Here is a 24,213-nt window from a genome sequence, read left to right as displayed (position 1 = left end):
CTCCCCCCGTGCCCATTAGAGCTGGATTTTCACCCCCTCCCAATCACCAAGGAATCGAAGCTGAGCCCCACTTACCGGGGAAGCATTTACAGGGGTCTCTTTGACACTTATTTCTTTGCTAGGGAAACCAAAAAGTCCCAACAGCCAGTGACAAAATCGCTAAATTGGCAGCACTGCGAGCGTTTAGCAGTCCCACTTCCTCCTTCCTGGTTTTATTTATATGGCAACAGAACCTTTTACCCGATTTAAATTTCTTTTGTAAGGTCCAACGCTGCTTGGCTTCGGGCAGTTCTCAATGCATCAGCTGTCATTGGCAGAGGAGTTTCTGATGCCTTTGATCTCAACCCAGGGATGTCTCCAGCTGGCCAGTCCCACCACTGAGGAGACCCAGCCTCAGCTCTGAGCTTTTCCACTCTCCCTTCCTAGGAGCCAAGGTCCAGCTGAAAAAAAGAGTTTTTCCTTTGCACAAATTGACGAGCAGCAGCATCTCTGTGTCTCTTGGCCGAGCCGGGTATTAAATTCCGTGGGAGCTTTCTGCTCTGCAAAGGAACGAATGGCCAATCAGAGGGGTCAGGGCCACCTTCCGCTGTGACAAGAAGCAACGTGCTCCCCTCTGGATGCCGCTGCGAGCTCATGGCAGGCTGGGAAGGGAGGCTGGCGGAGTTCATTCCAGGGTGGGGAAAGAAAGGATCTGCCAGTATCCCGGTGCCCCAGGGAAGATCTGATCCCCCCCACACATTATTACACCACGGATGTGCTGGAGATATGACAGCAAAAGGGACTGTGTGAATTGTCACGGTGGGGAATGAACCGTCATCTATAGCAGTGGGGCTCGAACCAACCCTTGGAGTGCAACCCCCTCAATAAATTAAACACTTTTTAATACATTTAACACCAATATCAATGCTAGACGCAAAGCAGGGCTTGGGGGGGAGACTGACAGCTCACAACCCCCCATGTAATGACCTCGCGACACCCTGAGGGGTCCCGACCCCCAGTTTGAGAACCCCTGATCTACAGCGGCCTCCCCAACTCTGCCCCATCAGCCGTCCCCTCTGAGTCACTCTCTTCCTCACCCCCAGTCTCCCCCAGGCCTTTCAGATATCTGTGGCCTCTTTGTGGGGGTTCCACAGCCCGTTCCCCGGGTCTGGTGGGGGCGCAGGTCCACCCTCTCCTCTGGGCTCCAGACCCATTAACCAGCAAGCAGGGGCTGCTCAGACAGCCGCTCCCCACTCACCAGGCCCACCACTAAACCCCACCAACTTCCTCTTGGGCCTGTCCTCGCCCCCAGCCGCCCAGCTCAATTCCCCCACCGAACCCCTCCCCAGGTTCTCTCCAAACCTGCCTCTCCCACAACGCCCCCCCCAACTTTATTCCCCACTGAACCCCTCACACCCCGGCTTTTGTTCCTCCTCAAGTCTGTCCCAGTGGCCAGGAGGGGAACTGCTGACAGGTCTCCAGGCTGGGGGTAGCTGGCCCTGTAGGGATCAGGGCTAAGGACCTTCTGGGAACAGTGTGGACCCGCCTCCTCTCATGTGACCCCGCCCCCATTCAACCTCTCTCACACAAACCCCGCCCCCTCCAACATGACCTCACCCCACATGCCCGTGCACAGATGGTCACACTGCAGGAGGGGGCATTTTTAAGAGCGCACCGTCCAGCCCCCACCAGCAGGACCTCATATGCACGGTGCGTAGGAGGTCACGGCGGAGGGGGCGGGGCCATGTGCTCCTGAAATAGCCCCGCCTCCCCAGTCGACACGGAGAAAACCAGGGCGGGTTTTGTGCCGGTCCGGCCCGGGGACAAACCTTGGGATACGAGACCGGCTGGCGAGGGGCTCCGCAGTCAGGACTCCCCCTCGGGGTGCTCCAGGCACCACTCGCAGGCGTTCTGGAACATGCGCAGCCAGGGCGAGACCTCCATGGTGCGGCGCCAGTCGGGCGGCATCCAGGCCCACTGCCAGGGCAGGACGCAGCGCTCAGGGTGGGGCATCATGGCCAGATGGCGCCCGTCGGGCGAGCAGAGCCCGGCGATGCCCAGCGGGGAGCCGTTGGGGTTCAGGGGGTACTCCTGGGTGGGCTGGCCCTGGTCATCCACGTAGCGCAGCGGGGCCAAGCCCCCCGATGTCACTGCAGCCAGCACCTCGGGTGAGCGGAACCGCATCCGACCTGGGGCAGGAGAAAAGAAGGGGGGAGATGGGCAGAGAGCCCCAGCGGGACACCCCCCACAACAGGCCCACCGCCTCCATACCCCGATGTTGCCTCGGGAGTGTGAAAGCGCATGCGAGCTGGGGAGGGCGTGGGAGGGAGACAGATAAAGCCCCCCCGCACATTCTCTCACTGTCATGATGGCCAGCAGGGCAGGGAGTGGGGAGCCCAGTTGCTTGCCCTGTACAGCAACGGGGGTTCTCCTGGTTGTGCGGACCCCGACGTGCTCCACTTGAGCTGGGCAGGCCCTTCACGTGCTGAGACGGGGGGATTTTCCTTAGCTGTGGCCAGCGCCTGCGCCCTTCTCCTCCTGCACCGGACCGAGGCCCTGAGCACAGAGCTCTCCAGTTCCTTCTGCTTGGCAAACACCCTCTGGGGGAAGGACCCGCGGGGGCGGGGAAGGAGAGCGGGGGGGACACACTCAGGAATCGCCCTCTCCAAGAGCTCCAGCTACTGTACGAGCCAGGGAACCAGACTCCAAAAGAGACACACCCCGGAGCCGACCTGCCATGACCGTCCAGGGACGGGTCGAGCAGGCAGGACGCAGCCTGAGATTCACTGCAAGTCTCTACGAGGAGCTCGCTTCCCCTCTCCTACGTCTCGTTCTCTGCAGAGGGGACACTAAGGCTCGTCAGACATCCAGAGAGTGGAGCTCTCTGGTGGCACGTGGCTTGGCTAGAAGGTAGGTGTGCCGAAGCTGGAATATTTGGCAATCTTTTGGAAGCCACTGTGTGCCTCAGTTTCCCCTGTTTGCTGCTTGGTGACCCAGTGGGGTGGGAAAGGGCTGTTTGCTCTTGGGGCCGGCTGAGGAACATAGGTGGGGGTGTCACCGAGCTGTAGGAGCCTCAGCCCCTGTATCAATGGAGCATCTCAGAAGATGACGGCAAATACAATGGCCCGGACAGTGACACCAAGCTACCAACAACCCAGAGGGAGATGCACCCCTCCACCTCTCCTCGGGGAGGCTACACAGCATTTCCCCAGCCGGAGAACAAAGGACGGGACAGGCTGGGGGTGGGGAAATAAGAGTCGGGGGCTGGAAGGCGTCGGGGCTCTCAGCTGGAGCCAGACAGAGAGACAGACGGAGCTTGAGCCCAGGGGTTCACCACAGCCTGGCTGGGCTCTGGGCTAACCAGGATGGACGATGCTTTAACTTCAGCGCTCGATGCTGCCTGGAGGCCTGCAACCCCGCTGGCTCCTCGCTGACCCCTCTGCAATCGACTCAGGCCTTCTTGAGCTGAGGGCACCAGAACTGGATGCCAGGATCCCAGCAATGGTCGCACCAGAGTCCAATCCAGAGGCACCTCTCTCGAGGTGCCCCCCGTTTGCTGAAGGGGACCCCAATGCTCGGAAAGGAGTACTCTACCACTGACGGTTAAGCAGGAACAATTTACCCTCCCCCACCCCCACCACGTCGGCTGGAGGACCCGTCTCCGACCACGGGTGCTGCAAAGGAACCGGAGAGACGGTCGGGCCGGGCCGCACCGTGCTCCACGCTCTTGGGGAGCAGCTTGAGGGGGAGAAGGGGGCAGGTACGGCCCAGCGGAGCCTGCTGGGGAAAAGCCTTCCCGTCTCAGGCGCACGGACACCTCGAGAGCCACACACACAGGACCATGGCTCGACGGAGAGACGCACCCGACGGGGGGGGAGCCCAGGGCAAGGACCCCTCCCACCATATTAGGGAAGGACCCCCCAGCCACTCCTCTGGGGTAGGACGCAGAGGCTGGTTATACAGGGACCCCTCACCCAGCGCTGGGGTGGGGCGCGGAGCTGTGTATATGGGACGGAGCGAGCAGCCCCCCAGAGCTGTTACCTTCTCCGTGAGCCACCCAGATTCCCAGGGTGGAGCCAGCCATGCCCCGCAGCATCACCGCTGGGCTCTGCTCGACGGCCAGCGCCACGAAACGCGACTCGAACCGGCCCGAATCGTTGGGGGCCAGCAGCACCCCGGGACGGACGGCCCCACCTGCGGACAGACAGGCTGAGTGAGCCCTGCCCTAGACTCCCCCACCCAGACACCTCCCCAAACCCTCCAGCCCACCCACAGGCCCCAGCCCCACTCACCCGGGGGGTCGCTCGTGGGGCTCCCGCCCCCCACCCAGCCCAGCCGCGCCATCAGCTGGCAGCCGTTGCAGACACCCAGGCTGAACGTGTCCCTGCGCCGGTGAAAGGCCTCAAACTGGGCTCGCGCCCGGGGGTTGAAGGTCACCGAAGCTGCCCAGCCTGGGGACAAAAAGGCACACTGGGGGTCAATCACCTGGGGGGCATGGGGTGCGGGGCCTTTCCCTTCTAGGGGCCACTGGCTCCAACCTGGCCCCCGACGGGGACTGGCTGGCTCAGAGGGGTGGGGAACGGGGCTCGGAGCCTGTCCCTTCTAGGGGGTGCCGGCTTCCAGCTAGCCCCAGGGTGGGGACTCGCTGGCTCGGCGGGGGGTGAGGGGAGTGGACACGCTGGCTGGCTGGGCGGGGGGCGAGGGGAGTGGACACGCTGGCTGGCTGGGCGGGGGGCGAGGGGGAGTGGACACACTGGGTCGGGAGGCGAGGGGGGCACTGGCCGGGGCGGGGGACGAGGGGAGTGGACACGCCGGGTTGGGAGGCGAGGGGGGCACTGGCCGGGGCGGGAGGCGAGGGGGGCACTGGCTGGGCGGGGGACGAGGGGAGTGGACACGCCGGGTTGGGAGGCGAGGGGGGCACTGGCCGGGGCGGGAGGCGAGGGGGGCACTGGCTGGGCGGGGGACGAGGGGAGTGGACACGCCGGGTTGGGAGGCGAGGGGGGCGCTGGCCGGGGCGGGAGGCGAGGGGGGCACTGGCTGGGCGGGGGACGAGGGGAGTGGACACGCCGGGCCGGGGGGCGAGGGGGGCGCTGGCCGGGCCGGGGGGCGAGGGGGGCGCTGGCCGGGCCGGGGGGCGAGGGGGGCGCTGGCCGGGCCGGGGGGCGAGGGGGGCGCTGGCCGGGCCGGGGGGCGAGGGGGGCGGGAGGCGAGGGGGGCGCTGGCCGGGCGGGAGGCGAGGGGGGCGCTGGCCGGGGCGGGCGGCGAGGGGGGCGCTGGCCGGGGCGGGCGGCGAGGGGGGCGCTGGCCGGGGCGGGAGGCGAGGGGGGCGCTGGCCGGGGCGGGAGGCGAGGGGGGCGCTGGCCGGGGCGGGCGGCGAGGGGGGCGCTGGCCGGGGCGGGCGGCGAGGGGGGCGCTGGCCGGGGCGGGCGGCGAGGGGGGCGCTGGCCGGGGCGGGCGGCGAGGGGGGCGCTGGCCAGGCGGGAGGCGAGGGGGGCGCTGGCCAGGCGGGAGGCGAGGGGGGCACTGGCTGGGTCCCGGGCAGGGCTCTCACCTTTGGCAGACCCGAGGACGTCCGCGTAGCTGAAGCCCCCCACAAAGACCAGGCCCCGGAACGACTCCAGAGTCACCTGCCCTGTGTACAGGTCCTGCATGGTCACGTCCCAGGCCTGGGGAGAGAGGGGGGTGGGGCCGAGGGGTTAGAGTCGGGGGGTGGGGGGCAGGACGCCAGGGTTCGGAGTGGGGGTGGGGAGGTCTCACCTGGAACCCCGCCATGATGAAGGCTGCCACCATCTCGCGGTCCCCGTTGCTGCCCTCCTCGCGCAGGACGGCCACGCGCGGGCCCGGCTGGGCTGCGGGCAAAGGGGGGGTGAGAGACCAGGGCCGGCTGGGCTCAGTGCACCCCCACTGGCAGAGACCCCCCTCCCGCCACGGGGACCTGGGGACACCCCACACACACCCCTCCCTCCCAGAGAGCTCCTTTCTCCACAGCCATCTGGGGACACCCCCCCCACACCCCTCCTCCCCCCAGTGAGCCCCCCCCCGGGGCCCCGGCCCTCACCCATCTGGCACAGCAGTGGGGGCTCAATCTTGGGGTCGAAGGTCAGGGTGAAGCTGGGGCCCTGGCGCTGTGCCAGCCCCCTCTCCTCCTGCCCCACGCAGTGGGGTGACGCTTGCAGCCGCTCCAGCTGGACACTCGTGGCCTCCCAGAGGGCGCGCAGCTCACCCACGGGCCGCACCAGCTCCTCTCGCCCGTTCACCCGCAGCCGCACCTAAGGGGCACGCAGGGGGTGGGCCGGGGGGCTGCAGCACTGGGGCCCTCGCTCCAGACCCACAGCCCTGCTCGCCCAGCCCTGCCCCCCAGCTCTGCCGGGTGCCCCTCACTCCCAACCCGCAGCCCCTGCTAGCCCAGCCCTGGGCTCCCCCCAGCTCTGCCGGGTGCCCCCCACTCCCGACCCACAGCCCTGCTAGCCCAGCCCTGGGCCCCCCCAGCTCTGCCGGGTGCCCCTCACTCCCGACCCACAGCCCTGCTAGCCCAGCCCTGCCCCCCAGCTCTGCCGGGTGCCCCTCACTCCCGACCCGCAGCCCCTGCTAGCCCAGCCCTGGGCTCCCCCCCAGCTCTGCCGGGTGCCCCTCACTCCCGACCCGCAGCCCCTGCTAGCCCATCCCTGGGCTCCCCCCAGCTCTGCCGGGTGCCCCTCACTCCCGACCCGCAGCCCCTGCTAGCCCAGCCCTGGGGCCCCCCAGCTCCGCCGGGTGCCCCTCACTCCCGACCCGCAGCCCTGCTAGCCCAGCCCTCCCCCCAGCTCTGCCGGGTGCCCCTCACTCCCGACCCGCAGCCCCTGCTAGCCCAGCCCTGGGGCCCCCCAGCTCTGCCGGGTGCCCCTCACTCCCGACCCGCAGCCCCTGCTAGCCCAGCCCTGGGCCCCCCCAGCTCTGCCGGGTGCCCCTCACTCCCGACCCGCAGCCCCTGCTAGCCCAGCCCTGGGGCCCCCCAGCTCTGCCGGGTGCCCCTCACTCCCGACCCGCAGCCCCTGCTAGCCCAGCCCTGGGCTCCCCCCAGCTCTGCAGTGCCCCCCAGTCCTGACCTGCAGCCCCCTGCTACCTGCCCTCTGCTCCCCCCAGCTCTCCGGTGCCCCTCACTCCCGACCCGCAGCCCCACTCACCATGGACTGGGGGCCCAGGGGTCCCGTGTGCCCGATGGGCAGGCATCGCACTCCAGCCTCCTCGTACCGTCTGCAGACGTCTCCTGCCACAGCGCTGGGCACCTCCAGCACCAGGCCCAGCTCCTCGGCAAACAGCACCTCCAGGGCTGGGGGGGAGGGGAGTCAGCTTGGGGGGGAAATGGGGGATCGGGGGGGGCGGGGGGGCTCGTGTGAGGTGGTCGGTGAGGTTGGCCTTGTGGGGGAGGGGTCCAGGCTCTCCCCACTGGGCTACGGGAGGGCTCAGGACAGAGGGTTGGGGAGGGGTTATGGGACAGGATCCCCCGTTCCCCGCCGGGCTGTGGGGTTCAGGGCGGGGATTTGGGGAGGGGGTTTGTGGTGGGGTTTTCCATTCACCGCTGGGCTCTGGGGCTCGGGACAGGGGTTCGGGGCGAAGTCCCCCATTTACCCGCAGGTTGTGGGGTTCGGGGCAGGGCCCCCCACTCACCGCTGGCCCCCGGTGCCACCATCTCGGCCTGCAGCCCACAGTTCCCGGCGAAGGCCATCTCCAGCAGGCAGGTCACCAGCCCCCCGTCACTCACGTCATGCCCTGCGCTCACCACCGACTCTGGGGGGACAGCACCGGGTGGGACAGCTCCCCCCCAGCACCCCAGCTCCCCCCAGCCCCAGGGGCACCCAGGCCAGCTTCACTCCACCCCCCAGCCCCGCCCCTCAGACCCTGGGGTGCCCACCTCAGCTCCCCCCCAGCCCCAGGGGCACCCAGGCCAGCTTCACTCCACCCCCCAGCCCCGCCCCTCAGACCCTGGGGGTGCCCACATCAGCTCCCCCCCAGCCCCAGGGGCACCCAGGCCAGCTTCACTCCACTCCTGGGGGTGCCCACATCAGCTCCCCGCCAGCCCCGAGGGGCACCCAGGCCAGCTTCACTCCACCCCCCAGCCCCGCCCCTCAGACCCTGGGGGTGCCCACATCAGCTCCGCCCCAGCCCCAGGGGCACCCAGGCCAGCTTCACTCCACTCCTGGGGGTGCCCACATCCAGCTCCTCCCCCAGCCCCAGGGGCACCCTCCAGGCCTGGGGAGGCCACCTGGCCAGCCCCCCTCACACCTCCCCCAGAGCAGGGCTCACCCCCCCAGCAGGGACGGACAGACGGACGGACACACCTTGCAGCAATTGCTGGGTGACGCGGAAGCAGGCTGCCAGGCTGTCCGGGTTCTCCAGGTCTGGGCAGCGATCCCCCAGCTGGGCGTAGCACTGCGCCAGGGCACTGCCCCCCAGCCGGTGCCGCTCGGGGCACAGCTCCACGTACAGTAGGGCCCCTGCAGGGCAAGAGAGATGGGGTCAGAGCCAGACACCAGGGTCCCCGAGCCAGCCAGTCCCTGGCCTGTGGCACATCAGAGCCAGCGCCCCGGAGAGGGGAAAGGCCCCATGCCCCACCCCTCTGAGCCAGCCAGTCCGTGCCCTGGGGCCACATGGGAGCTGGTGCCCCCTAAAAGGGAAAGAGCCTGTGCCCCATTCCCCACTCCCCTGAGCCAACCAGCCCCCGCCCCTCACCTTTGCCATCGGGGCACTTGAGGTCAGGTGTGACGGTGGCCGTGATGTCCGGACACACGGCGTAGGCGGAGACGACCAAGGTCCCTGTGGGGAGATGGGATGGGGTCAGTGGGGAGTCCAGCTAGCCTAGGGGGGTGGGGAAGCGGGGGAAAGAGCCAGTCTGGGGGGCCAGGATAGCGGACTCCCGGGGGCCAGAAAGCCAGGGCACCTGCAGGGGATGAATTGGGGACCCTTTACGGGGTGGACAGGGGAGTGAGGACTGGCTGCAGTGGGGGCAGAGGGGGCATGGGGCAGTAGCTTTGGGGATGGACATGGAGCGGCCCTGGTGTGCACACCCCTCTAACAGAGGAGGTTTGTGGGAGATGAGCCATCTGGTGGTGTGCCTCAGTTTCCCTATGGACAGATGCCCGGCCTGCTGAGCGTGGAGAGGTTACGTAGCTGGCATGGGACGAGGGAGGGTGGAGGCCTGTCAGAGGGGGACCCGGGGACTCATGGGGGCTGGAGACAGCGGAGCGAGGGGGCCCACAGAATCTGGGATGGGGGGCTGCTGGGGCAGGGTGAAGGGGCAGAGCCCACCCCCCACACTCACCGGGCGCCATGACGATGTCCGTGCCCACGCGGGCCGCCATGCTGAGCGAGTCCTTGCCCCCGTCCACGGCCACCCCCAGCTGGGCCATGACGGCGCACATGGCCCCACAGGCGTCCACCAGCGCCGCGCCCTCGCCCGCCTGCTTGGCCGCCCACATCCAGTTCCCGCTGCACTTCACGTCCTGGGGGGAGAGGGGGGTCAGCCACGGGGCCCCGGCCAGCCCCATGCCTCCTGCACTGCCCCATAGTCCCCCCACTGCACCACAGCCCCCCCAGTTCCTGCTGCACTTCACGTCCCAGAGGGGAAGGGGGGAGAGAATCAGCCACATGAGCCCACAACCCCATACCCCCCGCCCCCAGCCAGGTCCAGTTGCACTTCATATCCTGGGAAGAAAGCGGGGTGAGACACGGGACCCCCATACAGCCCCAATCTCCCCCCCACACACACACAGCCCCATGGGCCCCCTGCACCTCCAATACCCATTGCACTTCACATCCGGAGGGAGCGGGGGTCAAGAGGAGGAGGATTAGCCATAGGGGGGAAAATGTCAGACACAGACAAGCCCTTCCCCACTCAGCCCCCCCCAGCCTGTCCCCTCCCCAAGCAGACCCCCCCCAGCACCCCAAACTCCCCTCCCCAAGCAGACCCCCCATGGCTCACAGGGCGACTCACCCGCAGGTCGGTGACGCGGGCAAAGACCAGGTTGGTGAGCGCCTCCCCCACGGCCAGCCGGGCCCCCGCGCCCGGGTCGATCAGCCCCTTGAGTGGCTGCTCCCCGAGGGCCGTGGCTGCCCCCACCGTCTCAAAGGGGGACAGAGCCACCACGGCAACGTCGGCCAAGGGGGTGTGCAGGGGACCCACGCACTGCTGCTGGGCCACCAGCCCCGTCACCGACCGGTCCACCTGCCACAGGGACACACGGCTCAGGGTGGCAGTACCCCTCTGTGGTGAGGTGGGGGAGCAGAGAGCTGGGGCTAGGGGTCAGGGGGCATTACCCCCTACAGGACAACGACAGAGACGTGGGGTCAGGGGGTGCAGGACACTTTCCCCTCCGGGAGGGCAGACACACAGGATCAGGAGGTGTGGGGATATGGCACTCAGGGGGCAGAGATACAGTGCCAGGGGGCATGAGGCACTCACCCTCTGGCATGGGAGGGCAGAGACAGGGTGTGATGTTATTGACATAATCTGTAACCGTATAGATCACTGTTGCAACCACTGTTCTATATGGACAGCAAATATTGTCCAGAGATTGTCGTGTAAGGTGTCTACAGGAAGGCGATGGCTGGCTGGTCAGGATTATGCTGTCTATACGTAGGGATCATTTTTGTAGTTGAAGTTATGAATATTGGCTCTATACTGTCTGTAGTTCAAACTTGTGCTGTGCTTCTGGGGGACACCCCAGACAGTTTGGGGTCAGCTCGGCCTAGCCTGCTGGACGGCCCATTAAGGACCATCAGCTATACGAGTGACCCATTGAGAGAAGGCAGACACGCCTGGGGACTCAGCCAGGCAGGCAGGGACCTGCCTATGGACCGACCCCTGAGGTGTTTCCAGGCCATGGGCTGGACAGCTTGTCTTTGGGACAAAGAAAGACAGACCACATGGCAAGAGACTATGAAGAGCTGCTGCAGCTCCCCCATCTGGTCTTCAATCCTGCTTCCGACCTCTGGAGGACCCCTCCCGGCTGGGGATGTTCTGCAGAGACGGGATTTGAACCTGCAGCTTATTCCATCCCTGCTACAAGCCTGAACCAAGAACTTGGCCATGACTGGATGGAATTGAGTCCATGTAACCAATTCTGGCTCTCATCTCTATCTTTTTCCTTTTATGAATGAACCTTTAGATTTTAGATTCTAAAGGATTGGCCACAGCGTGATTTGTGGGTAAGATCTGATTTGTAGATTGACCGGGGTCTGGGGCTTGGTCCTCTGGGATCGAGGGAACCTTTGTTCTTTTACTGGGGTATTGGTTTTCATAACCATTCGTCCCCATAATGAGGGGCACTGGTGGGGATACTGGGAAACTGGAGTGTCTAAGGGAATTGCTTGTGTGATTTGTGGTTAGCCGGTGGGGTAAAACCAAAGTCCTCTCTGGCTGGCTGGTTGTCTTTGCCTTGGTGTGCCCAGAAACCCCAGCCTGGGGCTGTAACTGCCCAGCTAAGCCATTTGCCCTGAATTGGCCCTCTCGGTTGGGTCCCGCCAGAGCCAGCATCGTTACACAGGGTTGGGGGCACTACCCTCTGAATCGTCACGAGCTCACTTGGGCCACACGGTACCTTGTTGGTCAGGTAGCGTTTGCTGGCCACGGCCGGCAGCCGCAGGACCCGCTCCAGGGCGTCCCCCACACTCAGCCCAGGGGGCAGGCACAGGCGGTGGAGGGCTGGGCTGCTGTGGGACAAGACAAATTCCTGGAGAAAAGATGGGACATTCATGAGTTAATCCAGCAGGGGACGCTGTGGGGAGCAAGCGGGGGGCACCATCTGTCTGGGGAGCTCCCCGCTACTCCAGCCCTGGCCTCTCCCAGATGGGGCGCCGTGGGGGGGCAGTCTGGGGGGATCTGTGGGTGCGACCCCAGGGCCCCCCCCCCCGTACCTTTTGTGGCATCTTGCCCAGCACCCACTCCAGCTGCAGGTCGACTGGCGTCTTCTTCCCACTGGGCTTCACTGGCGCCACGTCCGTCACTGGGGCCTCCAGGTCGTCCACCAGCACAATCTGAGGGGGGGTAACCCATGGGGGGGTGTCAGTGACGAGTCACAGCCCCCCCAATCTATGCCCCGGTGCGCTGGGGTGTGGAGGGCCAGGGGGCCCAGCGGTTAGCACCCCACCCTCCAGCCCCACAGAGATGCCTGCTTCCTGCCCCTGGGCTGGGCGTTTGGGCTTTGCCCAAGGGGCTGGAATGAGAGGCTGGGGCGGGGCCGGGGCAGCTGCCTGGCCAAGGGTTCTCCAACCGGAGGGGACACCCTGGGGAAGGCAGCCCGCCCCACTGCCAGCCCCCTCTTAACCCAACCAGCCCATGCCCACCCCGCCCTCTCCGGTGTCGGCACCCCCTTCTTCCCACCTCCAGGCCCCATCTCTGCTACCAGGGTCCCCATCCCAGCCTTTGTGCTACACCCCCCTTTCCTCTCCACAGAGCCCCCCAGTGCCCCTCCCCAGTCCCAGCCAACCCCACCCCCGGCACCGCTCCAGAGACCCAGCCCCGCACGCCTAGAGACCCATCCTCACCCCCACGGCCCTGGCTCAAACCCCGCATGTACAAATCCCCCAATGACCCAGGGCCCCACCATCAGTCCCCACCCACTGAGCCCTGCTGCCCTGTCTCCCCATGTGAGCCACTCCCCACGTATGAGCCCTACCACCCTACCCCTGCAGTCCGAGCACCTCCCCCCCACGAACCCCATCAGGCCTAGCCACCCGTGCCCTGCTGCCCCACCTCCAGTACCCCGTGTCCCCGGGGCTAAGAGTCCTGGCCCCAACCCCCTCCCACCAGTGCCAGTCCAGGCCCTGCTTCCCCCCACACTCCTGGACTCAGGCCTGGCCCCCCCCTTCCCCACCCCAGGCCGCCCCTCCCCCAGACCCAAGTCCTGGCCCCGGGCCCCATGGAGTGGGGAGTATTACCCTGGGAAGGGTGCATGGGAGTTTTACGAGCTTACTGTCTTCTGCTAACCCGGGGCGTGCCGCCGTGTCCCTGGGGTGCTGCACCAACACGAGATGGGGACGGGAAAGAAGTGGGGGACTCCCCTGAGGGACCACACCGGACGGCCAGCAGGTAAAGGCTGGCGGCTGCCCTTCGTAACCTGAGCCCAGGTGACCTCTTCTGCCCGGGGAACTGGACAGAGGCTGGCGGAGGGGCCGCAGGGGTGGCTGGGTGAGGCAGCAGGAAGGGGAGTGAGGTTAGGTGGTGGGAGGCCCAGAACCCAGGTCTGTACCGACAAGCTCTGGCTTGGGCTGTGATCCTGTCGGCTAATAAACCTTCTGTGTTCCTGGCTGGCTGAGAGGCAGGGTGAAGGGCAGGAAGTGGGGGGTGCAGGGGCCTGACTGCCCCACACTCTGTGACACTCCCACGCGCCAGTCCCCCCGCAGCTGCCTGTCCCTAGGCTCAAGCCATCATCACATGCAGCTCCCGGCTGCCCGTCCCTCGGCCCGGTGCCCCCAGCCGCCCCGCCAGCCACAGCCCCGGCCCGGCTCCCCCACACCGGCGCCCGTACCCGTCCGTCCCCGGCGATGGTGCCCACGACGTTCACGGGGCAGCGTTCGCGCTGGCCCAGGCGTTGCAGCAGCGCGGCATCGGTGGGGCGCAGCAGGAGGGCGTTGGACTCCTGGTACTCGGCCCCCCAGATCTCCAGCACGCTCAGCGTGGGGTCACCCAGCTGGGAGGTACATGGGTGTCAGGGAGGGGGGAGGGGAGGAGGTTGGGGGCCTGGCGCAGGGTCCCACACACCCAGAAGGGGCCAGAGGGGGAGGGATGTGGGGGGTCCCACATACTCAGGAGTGATGGACAGGGGTGGGGTCAGGGGCTGAGAGCAGCCCTATGGTGAGGCCGGGGGCTGGGGGGAAATCAGGGGTCCCACACACCCTGGAGCCGCCAGCTGGGGGCCGGGAGCATCCCTGCTTGGCAGCCCCACACCACAGCACTGCTGGGGGCAGGGTTGCAGCCAGCCCCATGGGGGTGAGTCGAATATTGAACTGAATATTGGGGATGGGGGGGCTACGGCTGGGCCCAGCCTCAGAGAGGGGAGACTCCTGGTACATTGCGGGGGGTTGTAGCCTCACCCCTACTATGGAGTGGGGGAGCCATGGGGTCATGCCCAGCTACCCTGAAGCTGGGACAGGCCCACACACCTGGGAGTGGCTGGTATGACGGGGCAGGCTGGGAGGGGAGGGGGTCCCCACACACCTGGGAGCAGTTGGCGTGGGGGGCAGAGGGGTAGGGGGTCCCCACACACCTGGAAACGGCTGGCGTAGATCACAGCCCCGGCTGGGTCACTCAGCTCCTTCAGCACGTTCCCTGGAGGGCCAGACAGGAAGAGTCACCCACTGCTGGGGCACTGTGCCCCCCCACTACGCCCCACCCAGGCACTGATCCCCCACCCCACCACCCTGGAACCACTGCCCCCCCCGGCCCTGCCCCCCCTCACCATTGCCCCCAGCCCCCTGGTCGTGGAGGCTGCAGATGGGGTTGGCCTTCCCTGTCTCCACACAGCCCCGCAGCACCCGGTTCATCTTCTGCTCCATCTCGGGGTCCCCCCGCTGCACCGCCCCGAAATCCAGGTCGCTGGCGTTGTCACCCTGCACCTGACGGGAGATGGGGGGGGGGGGAAGTCACCTGACACAAATCTTCTGATACAGCCTTGTGACGAAGTGGGACTGTTCTTAATGTTTCCTCTGAATAGTGTGGGGGTGCCTCAGTTTCCCCTAGGCAGTTCTTAAGTATCTAGGGGGTGGGGTAAAGGGTGTATGATCATTGCAGAGCCCTAGAGGGCCGGTGTGTGCAGGGGTCTGGACACAGAGAATGGCCGACACCCTGTTTCCTGGCCACTGATGGCCTGGGCCCTTCCCCCCTGGGAGGTGAGAGCTAAAGGGTTGGAGAACAAAGGAATCCGGTGACCTCCTGACCGGGGACAGGGACAAAGCCCAGAGGAGGAGGGGCTGGAGGGAGTTTCAGTTTGGGGCTGGCTGGGGACGAGGAGTGAAGGGCAGACGGGGTTGTCTGGCTCACTGGCCCCCAAAATGGACCCAGCTGAGGGGTCCCGGTCTCTGCACCTACAAGCTCTGTGTTAGACCATGTCCCTGTCGTCTAATAAACCTCTGTTTTCCTGGCTGGCTGAGAGTCCCGTCTGACTGCGGAGTTGGGGGGCAGGACCCTCTGGCTTCCCCAGGAGCCCTGCCTGAGCGGACTCGCTGGGGGGAAGCGCAGGGAGGGGCAGAGGAGGCTGGAGGCTCCGAGGTCAGACCCAGGAAGGTGGAAGCTGTGTGAGCTGTGTGTCCGGCAGACAGGCTGCTCACAGAAAGGCGACTCCCCCAGAGTCCTGCCTGGCTTCATGGGGAGCAGCTCCAGAGCATCGCCCAGGGACTCCGTGACAAGCCTCAACCCCCCAAGCCTAATCCTCCCAGCAGCACCCCCAAATCCTGCTCGCCGGTATTGTCCCCCTGCTTCTGGGGGGGACAGGGCTCAATCGAACACAGCACCAATGCCCCTGCTCTCAGGCTGGGGAGAGCACGTGGGGGCACTGCCCAGGCAGCGCTGGGCACAGAGGACTGTGGGCCTCGTTGGGAAGCGAGTTGGGGGCATCCTAGGGGTCACATAGGGATAGGAGGCCGGGGAGGCCCCACTACAGACATGGTGGGTGAGGGCTGCATGGGCCCCACTGTTGGAGGGGGTATGTGGCAGGGTGGGGGTAACACAAGGCCAGAGCTGAGGGGGGCAGGCCTCACTGTGGGAGGGGGCCAAGTAGGCTGCACTGTGGCTTGTGGGGGGGTGACAAGGGGGCAGGGCTGTATGGGGGCAGTGAGCGGGTGTCCCTGGGGGGTAAAATAGGGGGAGTCATGTCAGGGATGTAAGTCGAGCAGTATGGGCAGTGGGTGGGGGTGGGGCTCTACTGACCCTCCATCCCCCCAGCGCCCATAGGGAAACCCCCCGTCCCTGCCCCCCAGGTCACCTCCTCACTCACCTGGATGGAGGAGGCTGAACTCCCCCCAACTCCGATCCGGTACACAGGGCCCCCCACTTTGACCACCAGCATCCCTGGAGGGAGAGCGAACAGTAAGACCCCACAAAACCCACCCCAGCCCCATGGCAAGGCGCTGCCTCTCCCTCACCCCCCTTCGCAAAGAGGGGGAAGCCCTGGGGCCAGATGGCTGCTCCCAGTCAACATGGGGTCTGAGTAGGGTGACCAGACAGCAAGTGTGAAAAATTGGGACGGGGGTGAGGGGTAATAGGAGCCTATATAAGAAAAAGCCCCCAAAAATCAGGACGGTCCCTAGAAAATCGGGACATCTGGTCACCCTAGATCTGGGGGAGGCAGGGCAGGGAGGTTCTTAGGCTGTGGGGGAACTGCACGATGTGGGGGGAAGGGGCAGAGGGGGTTTGCTAGGGAGTGGCACGGAGTGGGGGCATACTCACCAGGCTCGGGGGGCTCCTTGTGCACGTGAATGTCCTCCATGGCGCCGATCCCCCCGCTGAACATGATGGGCTTGATCCATTCGCGCCGCTGCCCGTTGGGGAGCCGCTGGCCGAAGGAACGGGCGAACCCTGCCCGAGATTGGCGGGGGTTAGAGCAGAGACACCCCCCCCAGCCTCTCCCCACTGGGCACCACAGCCCTTTAGTGCTTGGCATTTCTCCTGCTCAGGTTGTTATATCCCCCCCACCAGAGCAAGACGCATCCCCTTCCTCCGCTGCCCAGTGTTCCCCAAGGCCGCCCTAGAGCCGGATGCGTCCCCCCTGCCAGGCGCTCCCCAACCCCACCCCAGAGCCAGGCACATCCTCCCTGCCAGGCGCTCCCCAAGCCCGCCGCGTCCCCAACCATCGAAGGACAGACTAGAACCCACAGCCTCCTGGCCGCCCCAGAAGGGCGGGCGAGGGCCAGGCAGGTGCCCCTTCTGAGGGGGGAGCAACAGGGCAGCTGATGGGGTGACTCTTGGGAGCAGGCCCCTGTGAAGATTCAGCTCAGCCCCCACCCGCCAGGATGGGTCCCCCCAACCCCCAGAATGGCCCCTCCAACACTCACCAGCCAGGACAGGTTCCCCAAACTTATTGCCGTAGTCAGAGGCGCCATCGCTGGCCCTGAGGGCCACCTGCAGGGGCTGGGCGTAGTTCTTGGGGTAAGGCAATGCCGGGTCCTCCCAGGGCAGAGGGTAGCCTGGGGGCAGGGAGAGACGGTCAGGGGGTGCCAGCCTGGATGCCGGGCTCCCCAACCCCAAGGGGCGCAAAAGGCAGCCGGACGGCTCAGTTGGCGGCAGGAAAGACGTCTTCTGAACCCAGGCGAAGCCGGGGAGTGGACGAGCCGCAGCGCCCTGGGACCAGGACCAGAGCAGGGAGCCCAGCAGGCAGTGCCCCGCGGGGACGGCGGGAGGGGAGACGGAGGGGGTGGGGAGTAACCCGGGAAGACCCTGCCTCGCAACCGCAGGGTTAGAAGGAGATTGATGGGGGGGGGGGGGTGAATCCTTTTGAGTCAGCAAACAGACCCCCCCGCAAGCCAGGAGACCCTGGGGTGGGTGCAGGGAGCGTGGAAAGCCAGGCCCTGTGGCAGAGCCATGCAGGTCCCGGGCACGCTCCGGTCGCAGCCCTTGGGGAGCAGGCCTGGCACAGGGGTGGGCGGCTATGGCTAGGCACGCAGGCGGGGCGGGGGGGGAGTGTCTCGTTATCTGGGGTGTGAAGATGAGGTCAAGGGAGGTCCAAGGGTGGGAAGTGGAGGGTCCTGTGGCTCATGGCCAGGTGGAGGAGGGGCTCACGGTTTGGGGGAAGAGTGTCCTGGGGCCTGGTCCCAGGGGCAGGAGGGCCCTGTGACTTCAGTTGGGGGCAGGGTGGGCCTGAGGAAGGGGTCCCAGGGCCTGGCAGAGGAAGGGGAGGAGGAGGTGGCTGGGGGGAAGTGGGGCCCCCCTACTCTCACCAGGGATGTGCAGGTTTCCGAAGCTGTACCCCGCCGTGCCGGCGATGACGTGGGCCCCACGCCCCGTGCACTGCACGTCCCGGATCCGCCCGCCTGTTCCCGTTGCGGCGCCGCTGAATGGGGCCACCCCTGGGGAGCACACGGGGGTGAGAGCGAGGAGACACCCCTCCTAGGTACCCCCCAAAACACACACCCCAGAGTGCCAGGCCCACAGCCGCCCCACACAGGAGGCCCCTGCACCTCATGGCCTGGGGCATGCGCACGGAGAGCAGGGAAAGCGTGTAGCATCCACCCCTCCACAGCCCATAACCCCACGTACTGCCACCCGCCCCCCCACAGACCCCTGACCCATGGACACCCTCTCACCCCCCCACATTCACTCTGCCCCCCCTGGATTTCCCCCAATGTCCCCCCTGCAGACTGCCACACAACCCCCTGGCCACGCCGCCATGCCACCCCATGGATAGAAGCCCCCCATACATATATATTCCCCTGCACACACACAGCCCCCCTGCCCCCCGCACTGACCCGTGGGGAAGTTGTGGGTCTCTGCAGTGAAGATGACATGCCGGGTCGACTTTCTCTTCTCGAAGCGGCTGGGGCGGGACGGGTCGCGGGGCCAGAGGGAACACACGGCCCTGCCCTGGATGGCACTGGGGGGAGAGAACCGGCCACGGCCGGCCGTCACCACGGAGCCCCACCCCCATCCCTGCCCCAAGGGGGCGGGGGGAGAGCATCCCAGCCATGGCCACCAGCCACAAAGCCCCACCTAGCCCAGAGGAAGTGAGAGTTTGAATCCAACCCTGGCCATGAGCTCGAGCCCCATTCCCATCCCCACGGATGGGGGTCCCAGGCAGGCACCTGCTGTTGTCCGAGAACTTGATGACGTTGTTGGGGTTGCTCTTCTCCTGGGTCCGCATGATGGACTCGAACAGCGACTCCGAGACCTCCTTCCCGTCCACCAGGAGGCGCCCTTTGAAGAACCAGTGTCGGCTGTGCTCGCTGGGGGGCAGGGATAGGGGGTGAGACACGCACATAGGGGGGCCTTTCCCTCAAGATGGGTGTGGCTCCCATCCGGCCTCAGGGCAGGGGCTGGCAGAGGCAGGGAATGGGGTGCCCGCTCCTATCCGGCCCCAGGGCAGGGACTGGCTGGCTCAGAGGGGCAGGGAATGGGGCACGGGGCCTTTCCCTCTAGGCAACGCTGGCTCCCCTGGAGGGTGAGACAGGAAGAGTCACCCACTGCTGGGGCACCGGGCCCAGAGTCAGAGGGATCAGAGGGGCGGGGAATGGGACTTGGAGTCTTTCCCCTCCAGGGGATGTTGACTCCGATCCAGCCGCAGGCTGGCTCAGGGGTGCTGGGAATGGGACACGGGGCCTCTCCCCTCGAGGGGGCGCCGGCTCCCATCCGGCCCCAGGACAGGGGACTGGCTGGCTGGGGGGACTGGCTGGCTCAGGGGTGCTGGGAATGGGACACGGGGCCTCTCCCCTCGAGGGGGCGCAGGCTCCCATCCGGCCCCAGGGCAGGGGACTGGCTGGCTGGGGGGACTGGCTGGCTCAGGGGTGCTGGGAATGGGACACGGGGCCTCTCCCCTCGAGGGGGCGCCGGCTCCCATCCGGCCCCAGGGTAGGGGACTGGCTGGCTGGGGGGACTCGGTGCCGGTACCTGTTGGACTGGGCCAGGTCGAAGCACTCCACGCTGGTCGGGTTGCGCCCGTATTTCTTGAAGAGCTCAGTGTAGAAATCCAGGTCCCAGGAGTCGAAGGCCAGGCCTGCGGGGGAAAGGGTGGAATGGGGGGGGAGAAGAGACCTTTGACCCCCAGCTCTCTCCATGGTGGGCAGAACCCTCCCCCCCACACAGGACATTGAGGGGCTTGGGACATTGCGTCAGCCACAGCTCCCACCCCACCCCAGTCATTCATCTTGCAGAGCCCCAGCTTCAACCCCTGGGTGTCCATCTCCTCCCCCCCACACGCCCCACCCCAACCTCTGCAGTGTGCTCAGCCGCTCCCCACCCCCCCGCCATACCCAGCTCCCCATGCCCAGCCCCCCAAGCCTGACTCCCATGATACCCAACCACCCCCATTAGTCCAGGTACTCAGCACCCCGCCCCCCATACCCAGCTCCTGGTTGGCTCGCTCCAGCTCGGTGCGGCCCCCCCCCAGCACATCCACATGCCAGGTGGGGGCACGGCGGGTGGCCAAGGCGAAGCTGCGGATTGGCTCCTCATAGCGCTGCTCCGTCATCCGGTCACTGAGCACCGCCACCAGGGCGGCCTCCTCAGGGGGTGTGGGGTGTCGGGCACACTGCCAGGGAGGATGGGGGTGAGAATGGGGAGCTGTCTCTCCTCCCCTTGGGTGAGAAAGGGGACCCAGCGCCCGCCCCGAGAGGGTGACAACAGGAACCTCCTGCCCCTCCCCGCTGTGGATAGGCACTGGGGGTGGAGGGGGGCTGAGAACTAGGATCCCCCCCATCACCAGGAGCAGGAAGGGGAGACAGACAGACCAAGGCCCCCCATACCCCCACCTGTAGATCTGGGCATCGGGGGGGGGGGAGCAAGCGGCCCAGAAACTGCCTCCCACCCCAGAGCCCCATTAACCCCACAATGCCGGAACCTCCCCACCCATCCCCCAGGGGTCATCCCCTCCGTTCCCAGGGGTCCCACATCCCCCCTCACCTGCAGCAGGTAGCGGCGGGAGCACTCGACACGGTCAACACAGCCCAGCCCCGCGGCCCGGCACACGGACACCACGTTGGTGGAGAACGGCGTGGAGAAGTTCAGCCTGCGCCAGGAAAGGGTTAACAGTCCCGGGAGACACAGCCCCAGCCCCACAGCTGCCCCTCCACTCCACAGCACCCTCCACTAAGCCTCTCACCCCTCTCCCTGCGGCACAGCGCCCCCTAGCCCTCACTGGGGCCAGCCCTGTCTGCCAGGGGAGAGCACCCCTTACTGAGCCCCTGGCCCGCTCCCTGCGGCACAGCACCCCCGATTCAACTCCCGGCCCCCAAGGCACGGAGCCCCCTGCTGAGCCCTGAGACGCACCGTGGCCCGATCTCCACCAGCAGGTCGGTGGGCCCTGGGCACAGGAAGGACTCCGTGGCAACGTCTCCGGATTCAAAGGGGCAGCCGAAGAGCCAGTGCAGCAGCTGGGTCTCCTGGGGATTGGGGGGCGACGCACCTGCAGGGGAGAAATGGGGCTGATACCCAGCAGGCAAGGGGGCTGAGGGTCCTGCCAGGTAGGGGAGCCCCCATGGGACATGATGCCCACTTCTGTTCCTAACGTTCTGTTCGCTTTTTGACGGCCGCGGCACGTCGAGGGGATGTTTTCAGAGAACTCGCCACAATGGCTCCGCGATCTCTTTCTCGAGTGGTAACAGCTAATTTAGACCCCGTCATTTTGCGTGCAGAGTTGGGGTGATGTTTTCCAGCGTGCATTACTTTGCATTGATCAACACTGAAATTCACCTGCCATTTTGAGGCTCAGTCACCCACTTTAGGCCTTGCTGGAGCCCTGGGCTTAACTAACAGTGTGACCCAAAGGCTGTGAACCAGAGGAGGCCGGGCCTTGGCAAAACAACACCACACTAGGCATTGGCTATCCAAGAAAGCACAGGCCTGACCAGAGGGGATGGAACAAGAACACCCAGAGTTCTCAAGGAGCGACGCAAACACATTCCTAAGAGAGGGGACAGGGACACGGCAACCCCCTCCGAAGATAAGGGGGGGCTGACAGGAGAATGGTTGGTTCAAAGCAGCAGGTAGGAGGAGAAGGGTGGTAACTAACAACGTCTGGGGCGAAATGCGTAACTTGTTTGTACCGAAGTCACCGGAACGGCCTCTTTGTCCGGCCGAGGGGACGGTGTCCGGACTGAGCCGGCACCATTGTCGCGGGCACACCTGGGTTAGGGCACTTGTCACCACAGAGCCAGGGCACTAGTACTGGGCGTCGTCGACAAGACACCGACCCGACCGCCTTGGCCACTGCACCGAGCCGGTGGTCCTTCTCGCAGCTGAAGCGTGGGGGGGGGGGGGGCGGCGGGGCATGCGGGGCTACAGGCCCCCCCCCCCCCCCCGCAGATTGCTCAGTTACAGGATGTGTTTGGGCTCCCTCCCTGCTGAGCAGCTGAGCCAGGAGCTGCCCCAGGCAGGGAGAGGCAGAGGAGCAGCTGGGAGCTGACGGGAGAGGGAGGGTGCTGGACCATTGGATCATGGCCCTGCCCCGTCCGCTCCCCCGGGGGCGCCCGGCTCTGGCCGCTGCCGGAAGACAGGACGCTGGGCTGGACGCCCCTTTGGCTCTGACCCAGCCTGGCCCCACCCTTTGGGGGTCCCGGGACCAGCGGCTCCAAGAGGCCTCGTTGCCCCCCCCGCCCGTACCTGTCCAGCTGACGCTGTAGCACAGCTCCCTGTGCAGGGCGCGGACGCCCCCCAGCACCGCCTGGGCCGAGCGCAGCAGGGAGACAGGGCCACCCTCCGCCCCGGGGCGCTGGAAGTAGTGCAGCACCGCCATGGCGGGGTCCTGGGGGGGGGGAAGAACAGGGTCAGTGTCCAGCCAGAGGGCAGCCCCCCACTGCGTCCCCCCACAGCGCCCACCCCCCACAGAGACCCCCCACTGTAACCCCCACAGGACCCCTACACAGCCACACAGTGCCCCCCACTGCACCCCCCCACTCTAACCCCATATACCCCCCCACTGCACCCCCCCACTCTAACCCCATATACCCCCCACAGCGACCCCCCCACTCTAACCCCATATACCCCCCCACAGCGACCCCCCCACTGCACCCCCCCCACTCTAACCCCATATACCCCCCCACAGCGACCCCCCCACTGCACCCCCCCACTCTAACCCCATATACCCCCCACTGCACCCCCCCCACTCTAACCCCATATACCCCCCACTGCACCCCCCCACTCTAACCCCATATACCCCCCACTGCACTCCCCCACTCTAACCCCATATACCCCCCACAGCGACCCCCCCACTCTAACCCCATATGCCCCCCACAGCGACCCCCCACTGCACCCCCCCCACTCTAACCCCATATACCCCCCCACAGCGACCCCCCCACTCTAACCCCATATACCCCCCACTGCACCCCCCCACTCTAACCCCATATGCCCCCCACAGCGACCCCCCACTGCACCCCCCCCACTCTAACCCCATATACCCCCCCACAGCGACCCCCCCACTGCACCCCCCCCACTCTAACCCCATATACCCCCCCACAGCGACCCCCCCACTCTAACCCCATATGCCCCCCACAGCGCCCCCCCACTGCACCCCCCCCACTCTAAACCCATATACCCCCCCCACAGCGCCCCCCCCACTCTAACCCCATATGCCCCCCACAGCGCCCCCCCCACTCTAACCCCATATACCCCCCACAGCGACCCCCCCACTCTAACCCCATATACCCCCCACAGCGACCCCCCCACTCTAACCCCATATACCCCCCCACAGCGACCCCCCCACTCTAACCCCATATGCCCCCCACAGCGCCCCCCCCACTCTAACCCCATATACCCCCCACAGCGCCCCCCCCACTCTAACCCCATATACCCCCCACAGCGCCCCCCCCACTCTAACCCCATATACCCCCCCACAGCGACCCCCCCACTGCACCCCCCCCACTCTAACCCCATATACCCCCCACTCTAACCCCATATACCCCCCCACAGCGACCCCCCACTCTAACCCCATATACCCCCCCCACAGCGCCCCCCCCACTCTAACCCCATATACCCCCCACAGCGCCCCCCCCACTCTAACCCCATATACCCCCCCACAGCGACCCCCCCACTGCACCCCCCCCACTCTAACCCCATATACCCCCCACTCTAACCCCATATGCCCCCCACAGCGCCCCCCCCACTCTAACCCCATATGCCCCCCACAGCGCCCCCCCACACCCCTCTCAGCCCCCCCCCGCCCCCGTTACCCCCCGCGCGGCCAACCGACCTCATGGAACCAAACCCCGTTTTCCCGCCGCCGGGCAGGGGGCGGGGCAGGGGGAGGGGGCGGGGCCTGGGCTCCCCCTGTGACTCCGCCCCCCGGCTGGGCGGGGGGAGCAGCGCGGCGGCCTTTGCGATCAGCCCCCCCCCCCCTCCCGGCAGGAGGGGCCCCCCCGAAATCCCTCCCCACAGCATGGCCACGGCGTCTCCCCTAGACCCGGACCGGGGGGGGGGGGTCCCGGCGTCTCCCCTAGACCCGGACCGGGGGGGGGGGGTCCCGGCGTCTCCCCTAGACCCGGACCGGGGGGGGGGGTCCCGGCGTCTCCCCTAGACCCGGACCGGGGGGGGGGGTCCCGGCGTCTCCCCTAGACCCGGAC

At 66.7% G+C, this 24,213-nt stretch overlaps 1 protein-coding gene across 3 annotated transcripts; it reads right to left on the bottom strand.

Annotated features, from left to right (window-relative positions):
• Positions 1-182: 182 nt before the first annotated feature.
• Positions 183-23,889, bottom strand: LOC311514095 (phosphoribosylformylglycinamidine synthase-like). 3 transcript variants are annotated; one of them, XM_084616440.1, is made up of 30 exons: positions 23,844-23,889; positions 22,259-22,400; positions 20,927-21,062; positions 20,561-20,666; positions 20,003-20,189; positions 19,550-19,655; positions 18,748-18,888; positions 18,415-18,539; positions 17,887-18,015; positions 17,005-17,136; positions 16,400-16,528; positions 15,948-16,021; positions 14,415-14,571; positions 14,223-14,284; positions 13,485-13,646; positions 11,872-11,991; positions 11,556-11,687; positions 9,950-10,180; positions 9,278-9,458; positions 8,689-8,772; positions 8,298-8,453; positions 7,627-7,746; positions 7,143-7,288; positions 6,038-6,248; positions 5,737-5,828; positions 5,531-5,645; positions 4,272-4,430; positions 4,021-4,173; positions 1,809-2,168; positions 183-539 (listed from the first exon to the last, which is right to left on the bottom strand). In XM_084616440.1, the coding sequence occupies exons 2-29, from the start codon at positions 22,389-22,391 to the stop codon at positions 1,846-1,848; spliced, it is 4,002 nt and encodes a 1,333-aa protein (XP_084472566.1). In that variant the 5' UTR covers positions 22,392-22,400; positions 23,844-23,889; the 3' UTR covers positions 183-539; positions 1,809-1,845. The 3 variants fall into 3 exon arrangements, with proteins under 3 accessions (XP_084472566.1, XP_084472567.1, XP_084472568.1); XM_084616441.1 differs by having other exon boundaries at positions 183-534; XM_084616442.1 differs by having other exon boundaries at positions 183-440.
• Between the last annotated feature and the right edge of the window lie 324 nt (positions 23,890-24,213).

This window comes from Lepidochelys olivacea (assembly GCF_965140295.1).
Source record: "Lepidochelys olivacea isolate rLepOli2 genome assembly, chromosome: 28".
NCBI classification, from domain to species: Eukaryota; Metazoa; Chordata; order Testudines; family Cheloniidae; genus Lepidochelys; species Lepidochelys olivacea.
This window is presented reverse-complemented; position numbering and strand designations above follow the sequence as displayed.

Excerpts from the sequence above, each read along its gene's own strand:
- LOC311514095 (XM_084616440.1), bottom strand. The coding sequence starts at position 22,391 with ATGGCGGTGCTGCACTACTTCCAGCGCCCCGGGGCGGAGGGTGGCCCT. Across the intron at positions 18,016-18,414 it reads GACCCACAACTTCCCCACGG|GGGTGGCCCCATTCAGCGGC; the intron begins GTCAGTGCGGGG and ends TGTGCTCCCCAG. Across the intron at positions 16,022-16,399 it reads CAAGGAGCCCCCCGAGCCTG|GGATGCTGGTGGTCAAAGTG; the intron begins GTGAGTATGCCC and ends CTCTCCCTCCAG.